This window comes from Vombatus ursinus, unplaced genomic scaffold (genome assembly GCF_900497805.2).
Source record: "Vombatus ursinus unplaced genomic scaffold, bare-nosed wombat genome assembly UNPS02014825.1, whole genome shotgun sequence".
In the NCBI taxonomy this organism is placed as follows: Eukaryota; Metazoa; Chordata; class Mammalia; order Diprotodontia; family Vombatidae; genus Vombatus; species Vombatus ursinus.
The window spans coordinates 9,866,944-9,883,672 of NW_020954603.1; the positions used below are offsets into that span (position 1 = coordinate 9,866,944).

The 16,729-nt window shown below is 42.4% G+C and overlaps 1 protein-coding gene across 4 annotated transcripts in view; it reads left to right on the forward strand.

The window, feature by feature from the left end:
* Positions 1-16,729, forward strand: part of TGFBR3 (transforming growth factor beta receptor 3) — a 235,195-nt gene that overhangs the window by 182,649 nt on the left and 35,817 nt on the right. For 3 of the 4 annotated variants that reach the window (XM_027838021.1, XM_027838020.1, XM_027838023.1), the window contains 5 exons: positions 3,304-3,472; positions 4,538-4,685; positions 12,869-13,058; positions 14,231-14,553; positions 15,368-15,520. In XM_027838021.1, the coding sequence (XP_027693822.1) occupies positions 3,304-3,472; positions 4,538-4,685; positions 12,869-13,058; positions 14,231-14,553; positions 15,368-15,520 (983 nt within the window). The remainder of the gene's footprint in view (positions 1-3,303; positions 3,473-4,537; positions 4,686-12,868; positions 13,059-14,230; positions 14,554-15,367; positions 15,521-16,729) is intronic. The other variant, XM_027838022.1, reaches the window with a different exon arrangement.

The window sequence follows — 16,729 nt, forward strand, 5'->3', positions numbered from 1 at the left end:
ATTAAGCACTCTCTGCCCTCAGTCATACTGAGGCTTCTGTTCTACTGGAGAGGATATAGCATATAATAATGCTGATGTTCAGTCATCTTCAGGCCTGTCCAACTCTCCGTGACCCCATCTGGGGTTTTCTTGGCAAAGATACTGAAGTGGTTTGCCATTTCCTTCTCTGGCTCATTTTACAGATGAGGAACTGAGGCAAACAGTGGTAAGTGACTCACCCAGAGTCACACAGCTAGTAAGTATCTGAGGCTGGATTTGAACTCATGAAGATGAGTCTTCCTTGTTCAAACCCAGGGCTCTATCCATTGTACCACCCAGTTCCCCCCTCCCCATGTAATAATAGCTGACATAATAATAACTAGCATTTATATAGTGCTTTGAGGTTTGCACAGCAGTGGGAGGTCCATGCTATTATGATCCTCTTTGACAGATCAGGAAACTGAGGCAAACAGAGGTTAAATGACTTGCCCAGGGTCCCACAGCTGGTCAGTTTCTGAAGTAGGGTTCAAACTCAGATCTCCCTGACTCCATGTCCAGCATTCAATCCACTGCACCACCTAGCTGTCTCTGCCTGATCCAAACCTGAAATAGAATCCCCTATAAAATATATGCAGCAGGGGCAGCGAGGTGGTGCAGTGAATTGACTACTGCCCTGGAGACAGGAGGACCTGAATTCAAATCCAGCTTCAGACACTTATTATCTGTGTGACTCTGGGCAAATCTTTTTACCCCGATTGCCTCCCAAATAAAATAAAATAAAATATATTCAGCAGACTTCAAGACCTCCAGTGAGGTGGCCCATTTCCCTTTAGAACAACCCTCTTTGTTAGAGAATGTTTCTTGGCCTACAGCCTCAATTCTCCTCTTGATACCATCTACCTGTTGCCCCTGCTTCTGTTCTCTGGGGGTGTCTCCACCATATGACAGCCTGAGCTAACCCCCTCCCAGCTCGTTCCACCCAACTCCACATAGGGTGGTTCCAAGAGTCATGGGGTGATTCAAAGCTGGATTTTTTCCATAGATCACTAGAATTGACTGAGGTCTTAGAGATGGTCTCATCCAACCCCCTCATCTTACAGATGAAGAAACCAGGGCTGAGAGCAGTGACCTGAGACTCTGGAGGTCCCAGAGCTAGTTACAGGCAGTGCTGGAATTCAGACTCACATCTCAGCTGTATGCCTGGTGTTTTACCCACTGTATCACACTGCAGGTATGGAAGACACAAGAGATAATGAGATTTTTTGAACATTTAAAGTCCTTATACTTACCATTGTTTTCAAGCTAAAGGTGGCATGGGTTAGCCACTGGGGCCATGGTGTAGAATGGTGCAATGCACCAGTTGTCAAAAACCCCAGCTAACTACACTTTTTTGAATTGAAGGAATGTCATTTCTTATTGGTCATTGTCATAGATCTCTTCCTTTCTTTCCCAAAGCCAGTAATCTTTAGGGCCTCTGGGTGAACAGGTGTCATTAGAAATGGAAGATCCCTCATTTTACAAATGAGATGACTGAGTCCTAGAGACATTAAGGGACTTGCCCAGTGTCCTCACATCAGTGGCAGGCCTTGGATTTGAACCCAAGTCCTCTGACTTTAAATCTAGGTCTTTTTCTACTGTACCACATTCACCCTCTTGCATCCAGGCAGGGCTGCACCCATCTCATGTAAATACACATGTGTATGAGGCTCTGTGCACATGTTAATTTTATTCCAACATGTGCCATCCCAGTATGATTTTCCATCTTGTGATCCCCTGGGAGGCCTTGGCAGGATCATAGCTCCTCTGGCAGGGCTTAGAACAGATGTTCGTTGGGGCAGTGATGGTGATGGGGTGGGGCTCTCTCAGACTCCCTGAGCTGTCACGACTCTATGTCCATTGCAAGGAGGGAATCTTCTTATAGAAGAATTCTAAGCAAGGAGCCCCAAGGGCTATTTTTCTTATGAGTTTGAAAGGAGGGCCTCCCGGACTGGTCCGGTCATGCCTGTGTGTTACAGGGGGCCTTGAGTCATCGTGGGCTGTGTGCTCTGCATACTTCATTACCTCGAAATAGAATAACTGGAAAATGAAAGAATTGGCTTAAACCTGGGATGCAGGCCTGAGTCTTCCCAGCTTGGGTGAGGTCTGCAGACTCCGATTCTGCTTTCCCTTAAGTATTCTTTCAATGTGAGAGGGGCTGCAGTGTCTTTAATTAGGACTCTGATTAATTGCCCTTTCTGACCAAAGCTTTCAGCATCTAGAATGTTCTGGATGCCCCACTCCTCGCTATCTCCCTTATTCCAACAGCTACTTTCAATTTCTGTTTAAACATTTAATCAGCCAAATGGAAATCATATCCACCAAAATGCCACGTACACATCTTCAACCTTTCAATGAAATTTCCAAACACTGTAACCATGTACTTTTTTCTTTCTGGATGGAGGATTTGAGCCCAAATCCAAAATTTGGGCAATCCTTCTTGTCTACATCAAAGCTTTGTGAAGAGAATATGGAAACTCTGTACCCTGACCTTTCTTGATGTTAGGGCTCATCAAAGTAGAGTTTCATTAAGGCATGGGGTTTTTCTTGAATTTAGCTTTGGGATCATCATTTTAGAGCTGGAAAGGACCTCATTATATGGATGAGGAAATCGAAGCTCAGAGAAGATCAGTTGGCCTCGAATCATAGAGGTAGTATCCAGCACATCGTAGGCATTTGATAAATGTTTACTGACTGACTAACTTGCAAAGCTGGAATTAAAACCCAGCTTCTCTGACTCCCAGTCCAATGTCCTTTCCAAAGTCAATTCCATCAATGGGCGAATAAGAACTTCCTTTGTTGTTGTTCAGTCATTTCAGTCACATCTGACTCTCTGTGACCCCATTTGGGATTTTCTTGGCAAAGATACTGGAGTGATTCGCTACTTCCTTCTCCAGCTCCTTTTACAGAGGTAAACGGGGTGAACAGTGACTTGTCCAGGGTCACATGGCTAGTAAGTGTCTGAGGCCAGATTTGAACTCTCAAAAGTTGAGTTTTCCTGACTTCAGGCCTGGCACTCTGTGCACTATGGTGCCACCTAGCTGCCCCTACTCTCCTTCCATTTGCTTCTGTGGTCAGATACTTCAGTCTTTCACTCATTACTATCCCAGAATCCCTTGACCTCCTAGAAATATTTGCCAGTTCATTTTCCATGTCCAGCCAAAAAAAAAAACCCCAAAACAACAACCCCAAAACACTGACCCAACCTGTCCTTTTGAAGGCCTTGTCTGCAGGTTTGGGATGCAAACAGAGTGATATGTGCCTGACTTTTCTTCACTGTCATTTCAGATCAAGTTTTTCCTCCCACTTGCCACATTGAGAAGAATTTTCTGTCCCTCAATTATCTTGCGGGATATCTTCAGCCAAAGATGGCAGAGGGATGTATAATGTCCAGCCTGCCTCACGGCCAGGAAGTACACATCATAGAATTAATTACACCCAACTCAAATCCCTACAGGTAAGCAACTGGTTTCTTCCTTTTTCTTTTTTTAAATTTTCAGTTTGATGGGCGTCTTTTGTGTTTCTGTTTGTGTACGTGTGTATATGTGTGTGTACGCGCGCACATTTGGATGGATGAACACTAACTAGGGGAAATCAGGAAAGGCTTCTTGCAGAAGATGGTGTCTGAGCTGGTTTTGAAGGAAGCTAAGTACTCTGAGAGGTAGAGGTATGGAAATAGATTATCTCAAATAAAATATTGAAGGAGAAATCCAATAGGAATGGCAAGAAAAGACATGAGGCAAATGCCTCTGGACATTGAACTCAATTCAGATTTATGGTGTGCTTTGTAAAGCTTTTCAAGATTTACAAGTGAATAACACCAGGATGGTCATAAGGATTTTCCTCTTAAATATGTATTTTCACGTATGTAAGAAGTCCTTATTCTTTTCTTTTTTTTTCCACTACATTCTTAGAAGTCTGGATAGTGTTCATCACTTTCCCAGCAATCACTTGGATTGAACATCTGTTTTCTTTATTTTAGTAACTGTATATGCAGACGCTTTGGAAAGTTGGTGAAGAGAAAGTTCTGTAGCATTTGCAAATGTCGTAAGCAAAAATTGCACAAGAGAAGACAACACTCTCCATGTCTTCTTTGCTTGTTTTATTGTCTTGATGAAATCCTTGGTCGCCATAACCCCTGGCCCCATTCTGGCTTCATCATCCTTGTAAACAAGATGCCTAGTTTGGAAAAAAAAATAGTAATTCCTCTTTAAACAGCAAACTTTCATGGTTTGCTCCCATCTTTTTCAAATATAGTGACATTAAATAACCGCACTTTAAAAAAAGAGAGGAAAAATGGCTGGTTATCAACGGGCATGTGCTTCTATTGTTATGTAAAATCACTTGTGTGTGTGTAAAATAACAATCTGTTTTGTACATGCTGCTTTGCCTGGGATTTGCTCCAGTGTCTTAATCAGCTGGCCAGACACTGGAAACTCGGAGGATTGGAAGGAGGTAGATGGCTGCAGATTTCTGGCTTTGGGGTCCTAACTTAGTTTTTGCCTTCTTTTTCTGCATGCAGTTCTTTCCAGGTGGACATTGTGATTGACATTAGACCATTTCGAAAGGAACCTGAGGTGGTCAAACATCTTGTCCTGATCTTAAAATGCAAGAAGTCTGTCAATTGGGTGATCAAATCCTACGATGTCCAGGGGAGCCTTAAAGTGATTGTAAGTTGAGGGGAGTGTTTCTATACTGAGGGGTGGGGTGGGGGAGCAGGGATACTGTTTGTCAATTGTCCAACATTATATTCTGAGTTGAAAACTCTGAGTACTTGGAGTATTCAGTTCCTTTTTGGCCTGCTGTCTGAGTTACAGTTGAATGAGTTGGGGATGAGTAACCTAGTGTAGACCAAGGATGGACCAAGGATGAAACTTGGTCTCAAGCAATGGGTAGAAGTTCCAAAGAGAAAATTTTAGGCTTGATGTCAATAAAATCTTCCAGACAATAAATGTTCTCTGAAAGTAGAATGAACAGCCTCAAGATATCATGGGCTCTCCTTCCATGGAGGTCTTCACCAAAGGCTGGATGTGACCACTCACTTGTAGGCTAAGATGAATGGGGAATTCTCTTTCAGGTATGGGTTAGACTAGATGACCTCTGAGATAGGTCCCTTCCTGCTCTCAGATTCTGTGATCCTTCCCCTAAGATGATTCAGAAATAAGGCATTTGCTTTCACCCAACAAAATAATAGACCCTCAAGCCACTCACTGGCCAGTTTGGGTATATGATTGTTTGTGACTCATAATGATGCCTTAGGGTCATCATTTCAGAGCTGGAGAGGAAAGAATGCTGGGGCCAAGAGAGCTTAAAATACTTGCCCAGAGTGAAGTGCTGGTATGTCTTAGGCAGGATTCAAATTCAGGTTTCCCTCACCTCCAATTCCAGCACACTGGTTCATTATTTATTACCTCGAGATCAACTATGAAGTCTTTTGTGTTGCATTGAAAGCTTTTCACAGTCTCACTTTCTCCTGGGGCCTGGAAAAGTTCAGCCTTCTTACGCCTTCCTCCTTTCTGTGTCCTCTAAGATCCGGTTTCCTGGGTCTTCTTGTGGTTCTTAGCGCAGGACATAGTGTCTTCCAACTCCATGCCTTTATAATGGTTCTTCCCCATGCCTGCAAAGCCCACCTTCTTCACCACTGCCGCTTCCTTTAGGATTTAGCCCAAATCTCACCTCCTTCAGGAGGCCTTACCTCTTCCATACAGCTGTTACTACTTTCCCCTTTCAGATTAACTGGCCACAGACAAGACCAGACTATGCTTCACATCCTCTCTAGCTATCCCCTCAGGCCATCTTGCTACCTGCCCCACCTCCCTCTACTTTCCATTTCTGGTTGTAAGCTCAGTAATCAGTCCAGTGGTGCCATTGCTTTTGGAAAGGACATTTCAGTTGACTGCCCAGTGGATCAACTCAGCATCCCTGGGACTCTCACTTCCCCAGCTGATCACCTATTTATGTGATCTCCTGGTATTAAAATGTAAACTCCTTGAGAAGAGAACCTCTCACTTTCTGTTCTTAATATCCACAGTACTTATTATGGTGCTGGTGCAGAAGCGAGCCTTAATAAATGCGTATTCATTCATTCATTTATCTTGGATAGTTATTTGTCTTGTCATCACTTGCTTCTTGAGTTGGGAAAAAATTCAGTAAATTGGAGGTTCCCGTTAGTTGAAAGGGTATTACATGTATCATTAAGGAAATAAACTTCAGTTGGCTAATTAGTGGGAAGGCTAGGCATGTATCATTTTATGCCAGAGATGTATCTTTGAGAAGTTGTAATTTTGAATTTTTAAAAGTCCAGTACAGTTTTAAATCACTGAGGGAACTCACCATTTGAAAGAAGTCTGGGGGTGAATTCTTTTTGTAAAGAATCCCTTATTAAAATAAACAATCCCCTCTTGTCTGTTTTATAGAATCAGAATTGCTATTTGTAGCGTTTTCTTGAATGACACGCATAGTTTTGAGAGACAACACGGCATGTTAGTAGAATGTTGAGCTTGGAGTCAAGAAGACCTGGGTTTGAATCCTGCCTCAGATACATGCTAGATGTGGGACCCCTGGATAAGTCACTTAAATTCTCTGAGCCTCAATTTCCTCATTTGTAAAATGGGTGAGTCGGACATGATGGCCACTAAGGGTCTTTCCAACTCTTAATCTATGGTCCTATGTTTGCAGCTCCCCCTATAAGAGGAGAAAGATGCTATTTCCTACTGGCAAAACCACAACCAGTGGGAACACTGGACTTAGGACTTTTCTTCCTCCTCTGCCCTGGGTGAAAAAATTTCCAGTGGTAACCACTTACCAGAATATGGGGAGAAGGGCATCTTTGGCATCTAGGTGGGTCGGTGACACATAGAAGGCCTCCCCACAGAAGCAGCAGCAGCAGCAGCCACCACCACTACCACCGTGAGGACACACTTAATCCCAGAGGGTTCCTTTTTTTTTTTCCTGTGGTTTCTGAACACTGGCATGATCCTCACAGGCCATTATGTGGGCAATCGGGATCTAGTCATTTGGTGTTCAGCATAAAGAAAGACCAAATGATTTTCCGAAGCCCTGGGTTTGGTTTGCCTTGCCCTGCCTTGGCCAAGCTCCTTCTGATGACCTAGGGGAGTCTTTGCCTCGCAGCATGGCACACCAGTGGAATGTTTTTAATTTAAGAATAACAAAAACAGGAAAGGGATCATGCTTTGAAAGACAAAAACATATGGTCCTTTTTAATTCCCTGCTGGAGTTCTTGTATGAATGTTCCCTCTGCCATGACTCTTAACTAGATGCTTCCCCTCCCCAAATCTGCGAACTTGAAGGCCTGGGGGCCTAATCTGTTGGCACTGGGGAGGGGAGATTTGAATGCCCCTCACTCCTTTCAGTCAAAAAGACGAGAAATGAGATTGCTTGTCCTAAAGCAGGCTGTGTTTATTCCTTTCTTTGCCTCAAAACTCTTGGCCAAGTCCAATTTTGGACAATGCATGACAACATTACTAAACAATTAGGTAATGTTTCATGAGCTTTTTTTACTTACCCAATCGGTTCCATGCTTTTGGTTTTGCTAACTCCAGGCCTTTCGTGTAAATTATGATCGCACCCGGTGGGAGACACATGCTTGTGCAGAGTGAAGAATGGATTGCCTAAGCCAGAATGAGGGTGTTTGTTTTCAAGAGGGCTTGGGCATGAGGGTGGGGGAAGGGAACAAGGAACATTTGAGGCCTCAAAGAACAGGGCTTAGTTTTTAGGTGTGGGGCAAATGGGTACTCTGGGCCACTCTTTAAGACTGTAAGCTAGTAGCAGGTGAGTGTTGCTCTAAATTGGGTGTTTCTCCACTGAAAATTCCCCACACTGGTGAAATCACAGATCTATACCATCCCCCCCCAAAAATAAAAATAAAAAATAAATAGAAAAATTAAATAAAAAGAATGGCATCCTTGAACTCTGTATCCTCATGGGTCTTTCTAATAGTGACACCTGGCATTTTTGAAATATACAACTCTTTCAAAGGCACATCCACATTAGTAAAGAGTGGTTCCCTAAACACCATCAAAGCAAAGTGCAGTAAACTCCATCAGTCTCATAGTTAGTTCTCAACCATGTCAGTGCCTGCTTGCACAGGGGTAGGCTGAATAAGACCCCAGAATTGTTGAGAAGAGTAAAGAATTATGGCATGAGTCAGGACAAATATGAAAACAGTGTTAGGCATTGAGGAGCTAACATAGGCTCTCCTTTTTTAGGTCCAGGCTGTGCCAAAAATCTTATTGCAGCTTTAAGCTTTGATAACTTAAAGCTGCACCAAGAGTTTTTGGAACTTAAAGCTGCACCAAGAGTTTTCGGAACTTAAAGCTGCACTAAGAGTTTTCGGAACTTAAAGCTGCACTAAGAGTTTTCAGAACTTAAAGCTGCACTAAGATTTTTCAGAGCTTAAAACTACCCTAAAATTTTTGATAACTTAAAGCTACACCAAGATTTTTGATAACTTAAAGCTGCGCAAAGGTTTTTGGGACAGCCTGTGTATATTGATAAGGGCAGCTAGAGAGCTTTCAAAGGAAGGTAACTGAGATGGTGAAGGGCCTCGAGATTATGCTGCAGGAGGATTGGATGAAGGAGCTGGGGATATTTAACCTGGAAAAGAGAAGCCTGGGTGGGGACAGGACTGCCGTCTTTAAGTATTTAAAGGACTCTCCATGGAAGAGAATCAGATTTGTTAAGGGCAGAGGACAGAACTAGGGGCATTGGGGTGAGTTACAGAGTCAAATTTAGACTTGATGTCTGGAAAATCTTCCAGATCGAGAGTTATCCCAAAGCAGAATGGGGGTGTGTTCTCCAAATCTGGAGGTCTTCAAAATAAGACTCGATGATCACTTGGAGAGAATTCTAATTCAGTTATAATTGGCACATGATGGCTTCTGAAGGCCATCTTCTGACATAAGATTCCATGATAGTCAACTAAAAGCAGCATTTTATTTTTTAAAAAAACCCAATAAACAGCATTTATTAAGCACCTACCATGTGTGGGGCATTGTGCTAGGTTAGGATAGGAGTATACATTGCTGCATTTTTAATAAGGAATGCCTACATAGTATAAAAGGAGGATGGAAATGAGCATTTTAGGTGGTATCTATTCCATGATACCATTGTTATTTTATCAGTCAGTCAATCAGCTTGAATTTATTGAGTGCTTACACTGTGCGGGCGTTTTCCTAGGCACTCGTGTTAACAAAGAAAGGCGGAAACAGCCCCTGCTCACATTCTAATGATGGAGACACCCCCAAAATTCTAATATCAGCCTTATGATTGATAAAGACACATGCCCTCTGTCTTCTAATCTCCTTGGCTTGTATGTCTCAGGAGATCATCTATTCATCATGTAAATACCTGCATACACATATACGATCATCATATCTGTATCTGTATATATATATGTATATGTGTATGTATATATCTATATAGATCTGATCATTATCTCTTCCATCTATTTCAAGATGGGGCCAAAGAACTTACGAGTTAGGGAAAGAAGGAAACTGGATCCAGCTGCTAGAGCCACTTCGGGATTGATGGCTGGCAAGGCCAAGAGCAAGAGAGAAGTCTTCCTTCCAGTTAGTCTGTCTCAGACTCCCCATTTCTTAAACCTGGCCACTTTAGAAAAAGTGCAAATGGATTTTTAGCCTTGTAAGTTCCAGGGCAGATCAGTAGGATGAATGCTGACAGTCCCAAGATTTGATGTGGAAAGGTATAAACAGATCATACTATATTGGTTAAAAAAGGGACAGGAGGCTGTTAGGATGATACTTTCTCAGCTGTCGAAACATAAAAGAATAGAACATGGGAGGCCAGTTGACATTATTTGGAGTCACAGTCTCAGCCAGCCTGCTTGGAAATCTATAGAAGAACCTGCCCAAATCCAAAGGCATAACATCGGGACCTCCTTTTACCTCCGTCCAGCTTTCTCTCTTCCCTTTTCCTGACAAGCTGCCCCTTCCCTTAAATGGTTGGGAGTTCTCAAAGGTTTTCATCCTATAAATCAGGTTTTCTTAATCTGGGGTCCATTGACCCCCCCCCCCAAGGGATCCATGAATAGATTACAAGGAGTCCATGAGCATACATGGGAAAACAATTACATCTTTATTTTCTCTAACAGAAATTAAATACTCTTTTCGATTATGAACGTAGACAACAAATGATGTTTCTGAGAATACTCTGTGGGCTTCATCAGGCCACCAGAGGTGTCTAGAGCACATGAAAAGTTTTGAGAACCCTCAGCTATCAACCTTATAGTCTCAAATGAGGACGTGCGCTAAATCCAGTCCTGGGGACCCTTTGTCTTTGTGCGGCTCTTGTAAGCCAGCTTGGCCCTTCACTCAACATGTTTGGGGATGGGAAAATAAAAGGGGCAGGGTCATTTAAGCTTTGGATTGCAATCCTTGAGACCCTTGACCTACATCCTTTTGGCAGGGCTGGGCCCTGTGAACCGCTGGTTTTACAGTGGGAAAAGATTAAGATTTCGTCATGTTAGGGGCTAACAAATGGGGAATTCAGCAAGAATGCCCCATGCGTGCAAGAGAAGGAAGGCTGGGCATGAGAAATAAAGCGATTTTCTTAGGCAGCGTGACAGCGATCTGATCTGCACGATGGTTGGATCAGGCTGCTGTCCTGCCCCAGTTGTTGAAAATGTGATGCATGATCCCTTGTGCCCACTTGTTAGCATCGAGCCATCCTCCCCACTCCCCAGTGACTTTGCCGTCCCCTACAAGGGAAGAGCTCAAAGTTTTGTGTATCTGAGAACCTGGGATTTTCCCTTTTCATCCTTACTCACCTCTTTTTTTTTTTCTCTTGGAAGATTTCTACATTTAGCTTTTCCATTCAAAGCTCCTGTTAATTCCGCGTCCCCTGTAGCTAAACAAGGAACTCCCATCAGAGGCTTCCGTGTGTTGTAAGACTGCATTTTGCAGGCGACCCTGAAATTATTTAATGCATTAGAACATGAGATGATATAACTTGCATTTCAGGATCCCTCTTCCAAGCATCCTGTACATTATAACGAAGGCTATTTTAGAAAAGGAAATTCCTAGTGACCTTTTTATTATTTTAAAAAATTATTGTCACGAATCGGAGCAGGTCACGGAATCCATTGTTGGAATTTCTGTTGGCAGGATTAATGCTGACTTAGCCCATGATGACCTTACTGTTTAATCCCTGGACCTCAATTTCCAGACCAGACCTATGGAAAAGTTTTGTAAAACTTTTTGTTATTCGGTTGTTTCAGTTGTGTCCAACTCTTCATGACCCCATTTGGGGTTTTCTTGGCAGAGACACTGGAGCGGTTTGCCATTTCCTTCTCCAGCTCATTTTACTGATGAGGAGCTGAGGCAAACAAGGTCAAGTGACTCGCCCAGGGTCTCACAGCTATCAAGTCTCTGAGGCTGGATTTGAACTCAGGTCTTCTTGACTCCAGGCCCAATGTTCTATCCATTATGGCATCACCAGATTTAGAGATGGAAAGGACCTAAGTGTCTACTGGATTTCACTCTTTCATTTTATAGATGAGGAAAATGAGATCCATACAGCTTAAGTGACTTGTCCAGGGTCATTCAGCTAGTCAGTGTCTAGGGTGGGATTTGAATCTGTTTCTTTCTGACTCCCTAGTTCAGTGTCCTATCCCTGCCCCTTCTGATGAGATCACAGCTCCATTCTAGTGTTTATATATTATAGTAAACATATGTTTTATCAGTTGGTATGAAGAAAGAAGAGTCTGATTTGGAGAAGAACATTCCTTTTGAAATGTGTGTCTGTGTTTAATGATTTAAACACTCACTTGTGCTTCTCAGTACAGGGTGCTGGGTGGACACCATAAACGGGGGGGGGGGGGGGGGGTGATGTGAGATGGCTGCTTACTCCCTTGTGTCTCTGGAGATTAGCAGGAGCACGGCTGAGTGGATAGTGAGCCAGCCTTGGGCCCAGGGAGATTTGGGGCTCCTGACTGGCCTCTACGCTCTAGGCAGCTCTTCTAAGACTGTAAGCTAGAGAAGAGGTGTCAGAATTCATGGGTGCAGGGAGGTCCCCCCCACCCTGGGAAAAATCACTGGGCAAAGTTGATGGTTATGAATATTTTGTATATAAATACAATAAAAATATATACATAATATAAATAACAAATATAATACACAAACATAATATATAATTATTTAATATAAGCATTTAATTATATGCACTATGATAATTTAATCACATAGAATGAATTTATATCAATATAAATATTCATAAATATTTTAAAATCTTCCATTTGATTTATAAAGGACTCATAAGCCGGCCCTTTCCTACTTTTCCTGTGTTCTTATACTTTACCCCCTAAACGTGCATCCCGTGATGACGTTGGCCTCCTTTCGGTCTTTCTCAGTTGATGCTACATCCCCCCACCCTGGCCGTCCCACATGCCTGGAATGCCCTCCCTCCTCATCTCTGCCTCCTGCCTTCCCTGGCTTCCTTCAAATCTCAGCTAGTTGTATCTTCTATAAGAAGGCTTTCTTGAATTTCCTCAATGCTCGTGCCTTTCCTCTGTTAATTATCATCAATTTATCCAGTCTATATCTATAACTTGTATATAGTTATTTGCATGTTCTCTCCCTCATTAGACTGTGAACTTCCTGAGGGCAGGGACTGTCTTTTACCTTTTTCTGTATCTCTAGCTATTGGTATGATGCCTGGCACATGGTAGGGACCTAATAAATGATGGTTTGTTGATTGACTCACTGACCGAAAGCAAAATTTTCAAAAAGAAAAAAAATTGAATTTTATTCTTGTCAAATATTGATTTTATCTACGTAAAAGAATCTTTACTAGGTTATTTCTTTATTATCCTCAGGCCCCAAATAGCATCGGCTTTGGGAAAGAAAGTGAGAGATCCATGGTTATGACAAAATCCATTAGAAATGACATTCCTTCAACTCAAGAAAATTTGGTCAAGTGGGCCTTCGATAATGGCTACAGTCCAGTGACGTCCTACACGATGGCTCCGGTGGCTAACCGATTTCATCTTTGGCTTGAGAATAATGGTAAGCTGGGAACACTTATATGAACTTATTCAAAGTGAAATGAGCAGAACCAGGAGAACATTGTACACCCTAACAGCCGTATCGTACAATAAGCGGCTGTGAGTAACTTGGCTATTCTGATCAATGGAATGATCCAAGATAATTACAAAGGACTTAGGATGAAAGATGCTGTCTACCTCCAGAGAAAGAACTGATGGAGTCTGAATGCCAGTCGAAACATTTTTTCCACTTTATTTTTCTTGCTTTTTCTGGTAACATGGCTAATATGGAAATATGTTTTGCATGTATAATTGATATCACATTTCTTGCTTTTGCAATAGGTGGGGGAGGGTTGGGAGAGAGAGAATCTGAAACTCAAAAAAAATTTTAATGAATGCAAAAAGTAAATAATAATTTAAAAAACCTAAAAGAATGGTAAGTATGATGACTTTTAACCTATGGAGAATATCTCAGTGTTGTTCTTGCCTTCACTGCAAGTGTGAAAACACGGGAAGAGCACTAGGAGATACCTGAATCCTGGTTCTGCCACTGCTAGCTATGTGACCTCAGGCAAATCACATCCTTTCTCTCCTCCATAGTGATTTATTCAGGGGCACCCACACAACAGGAGTCATATTACTGACTCTTGATGCAGCAGTCCAAGCTTCCTTTTGTAAGAAATCATTAGAGAATCCATTGCAGTGGACTGAAAAGAAACTGGGAGACTGTTTGGGACAGCTCAGATCAATTGATTTTATCAGTTAATCCAGAAGCATTTATTTAACATTTATTGTTATCCTTATTGACTAATATCACTGTTTGGGAAGCACTGTGCTAATTGCTTGTCCCATTTAGGTCTTAAAATCATTAACAAGCTCATCTTCAATGTTCAATCTCATTTTAGCAAAGAGGAAAATGAAGCCCAGAGAGGCAGGGTGGGCTTGCCTACTAGGCTACACAGCCAGTTATCAGATGAGCCAGGATTAGAACCCAGGTTCTGCGCCTCCTGGTCTATTGCTTTTCTGTCATACTATGCCCTTTCTCATTTTATTCCTCAGTGGAAATAATTTCACCTAAGGCCATCTTATTAATTAGACTTCTTGCTGTCCTTGACGCAGCTAACTTGCAGGCATATATAACCTGACTATCGACCCTTGACGTTGTGTTTCTGCATTCCCTTCTCTCGTTTCTAGAAGAGATGAGTGACGAGGAAGAACATTCCACTCCTCCTGAGCTTCAGATACTCCTAGGAGGAAGCCCTCTGCCTTCCCCAGAGAACCCTTCATTCCCAGGGGGAAGTTTTCCTTTTCCATTCCCTCCCATCAACAGGAAAGGGAGACACGAGGAGAAGGGAGAGGATGGCTTCCCTCGGCCAAAGAAGCCTCTCCACCCCACCCTCCAGCTGTTTCCCAGCCTCAGGGAGCCCCAAGAAGCACAAAGACATGTGGACATTGCCTTCTCTGTCTCCTGTGATGGTGAAAAGATGCTTGTGGCTATTGAAAAGGATTCTCTGCAGGTTGGTGCAGTTTCATACGGGAGAGAAGAAACCAGCAACAATAATAGCAATACCTAACAGTATGGAGTAGCTGGGTGGTGCAGCATATAGAGTGTTAGACTGGAGTCAGGAGGTTCTGAGTTCAAATCCTGTCTCAGACACTTACTGTGTGACCCTTGGCAAGTCCCTTGATCTCTTCCAACCTGAGTTTCTCAACTGAGTCATTATGAGATTAAATGAAATAATATGTGTAAAGCAGTATACAAATTCTAACTATCATTATTATTTATATATGCTTTAAGGTTAACAAGGCATTTTGCTTGCATCATCTCATTTGAGCCTGATACTCGGTTAGGCACTCACAGTATTATTATACCCATTTGACATTTGACAGTACTGAGGCCAAGAGATGCCCACACAGCTAGTAATTATCAGAGGTGGGATTGGAACCCGAGTCTTCCAGACCCTAGCTTTCTTCTAACAGTCTGTGGCAAATATGCTTCCTCGTTCGCTGCTCACTTTTTCTTAGTGAACTAGACCCTCCTTTCCTTGGGTTCCTTCCTTGCCTGGTACCCATTTCTCCCAGTGAGGAGGGTTCTAAATCTTTGAATGTTGATACTTTTCTATTGAACTCTGACAGTCCTTGAGATTTTGATCTTAGCTAAGGAGAGGGTGGCTGAGAGGAGGGGTATGTGTTGCAGGGGGAAGAAGAAGGGGTTAAATGCAAGCTTCTATGAGCATCCCTTCCATAGAAAGAAGGCTTAGTGAAGCCGTTGCTGTATAGTAATGTTTTTTATTTGATTACCAATGTTGCTTTTGGTGATGGTTCTTCTAGGCTAACGGCTACACGGGGACAGAACTGTCCCTGTCGGATCCGACCTGCAAGGCCAAGATGAATGGAAGTCATTTCATTTTGGAATCATCCCTGAAAGGCTGTGGTACGCAGCAACGACTGTCTGCCCCTGACAGCGTGGTTTATTATAACTCGGTGAGTGCTCCGTGAGGCCGTTTCTTTCAAAGCCCTGCTTAGATTTCTCACTGTGAAACCCGAGTTTCACAGGTAACTTTCCTGAGCCTTTGTTTCTTCAGCCACAAGTGACGTGGGCAGGGTCACCCAGGTAAGATGTGTCATATGCTGACCCAGGAGCTATTAAGTTCTGATAACAGAACTTTAAAGTTGCCATGAAAATAAGTAACCAGCCCGAGTACTGTAGGCCAGAGAAGCCAGGCCAGAGCTTGAAAGGAAATTTAATATACTTTGCTTCTCCTTTCTCTTCTTTCTTTCTTTTTTTTTTTGGAGGCAGGGTACCTTTTAATTGTATCTAAGTCTGTGGGGAAGCTAAGTCTACGTTTCTTGCAAGAAAGGTGCTATATATTCTATCATATAATATGTCATTACATTGTATTATAATTTGATACTATATTATATTACTGTGTTATGTTATATTATATTGTCATATTATATTAAGGAGATTTTGGTAGATGTGAGAAAATTCAAAGTAAAATGTTCAGGTTGAATATAAACTTTTCTAGTCCTTAAGAGTTTTGCAAAATTTTTTTTTTAGCACTAGCATTCCTGAGTCTGTGTCTAAATCAGGAGATCGATTGAGTCATTGAATTGCAGGACTTAAAAGACCATTAGCAGTCTTGCTTCCTTCCCCACTACTCTACTAGAAACTTCTCTCTCTAAGGTCCCGGTGATCTCTTTCTTACTTTCCAAACTCTTCCTCAGTCCTCAGCGTCCTTGACTTTTCCTACACTATCTGACCCTGCTGAAAAGTCCTCTTCTTTTATATTTTCTCTTCTCTTGGCTTCTAGGATAATGCTCTCTCCTGGTTCTTCCTCTGCCTGCCTGGCTGTTCTTCTTAGACCCCTGCAGTCAGTCTTCTTCCTCCCTCTGGCTCTAATAGTCTTCCCCAGCACCTGTCCTGAGGCCTCTTCTCACCTCTTTCCACACTCCCTCCATTGACCGTCTCCTCCAGTTCCATGACTCTCTGGTCCCTGTGTGGCTCCAAAATGAACATCTCTGGTCTTTTCCCATCTCTTCCATCTTATATTTTCAATTGCTTGTTGATCATATCTCCTTGGATATCCTACTTCATGCTTAATATGTCCAAAATAAAATAAAATAAAAAATAGGGAGGGAACTTGTGATTTCATTGATATAAGGAATTATCAGGTGAAGAAACTAATACCT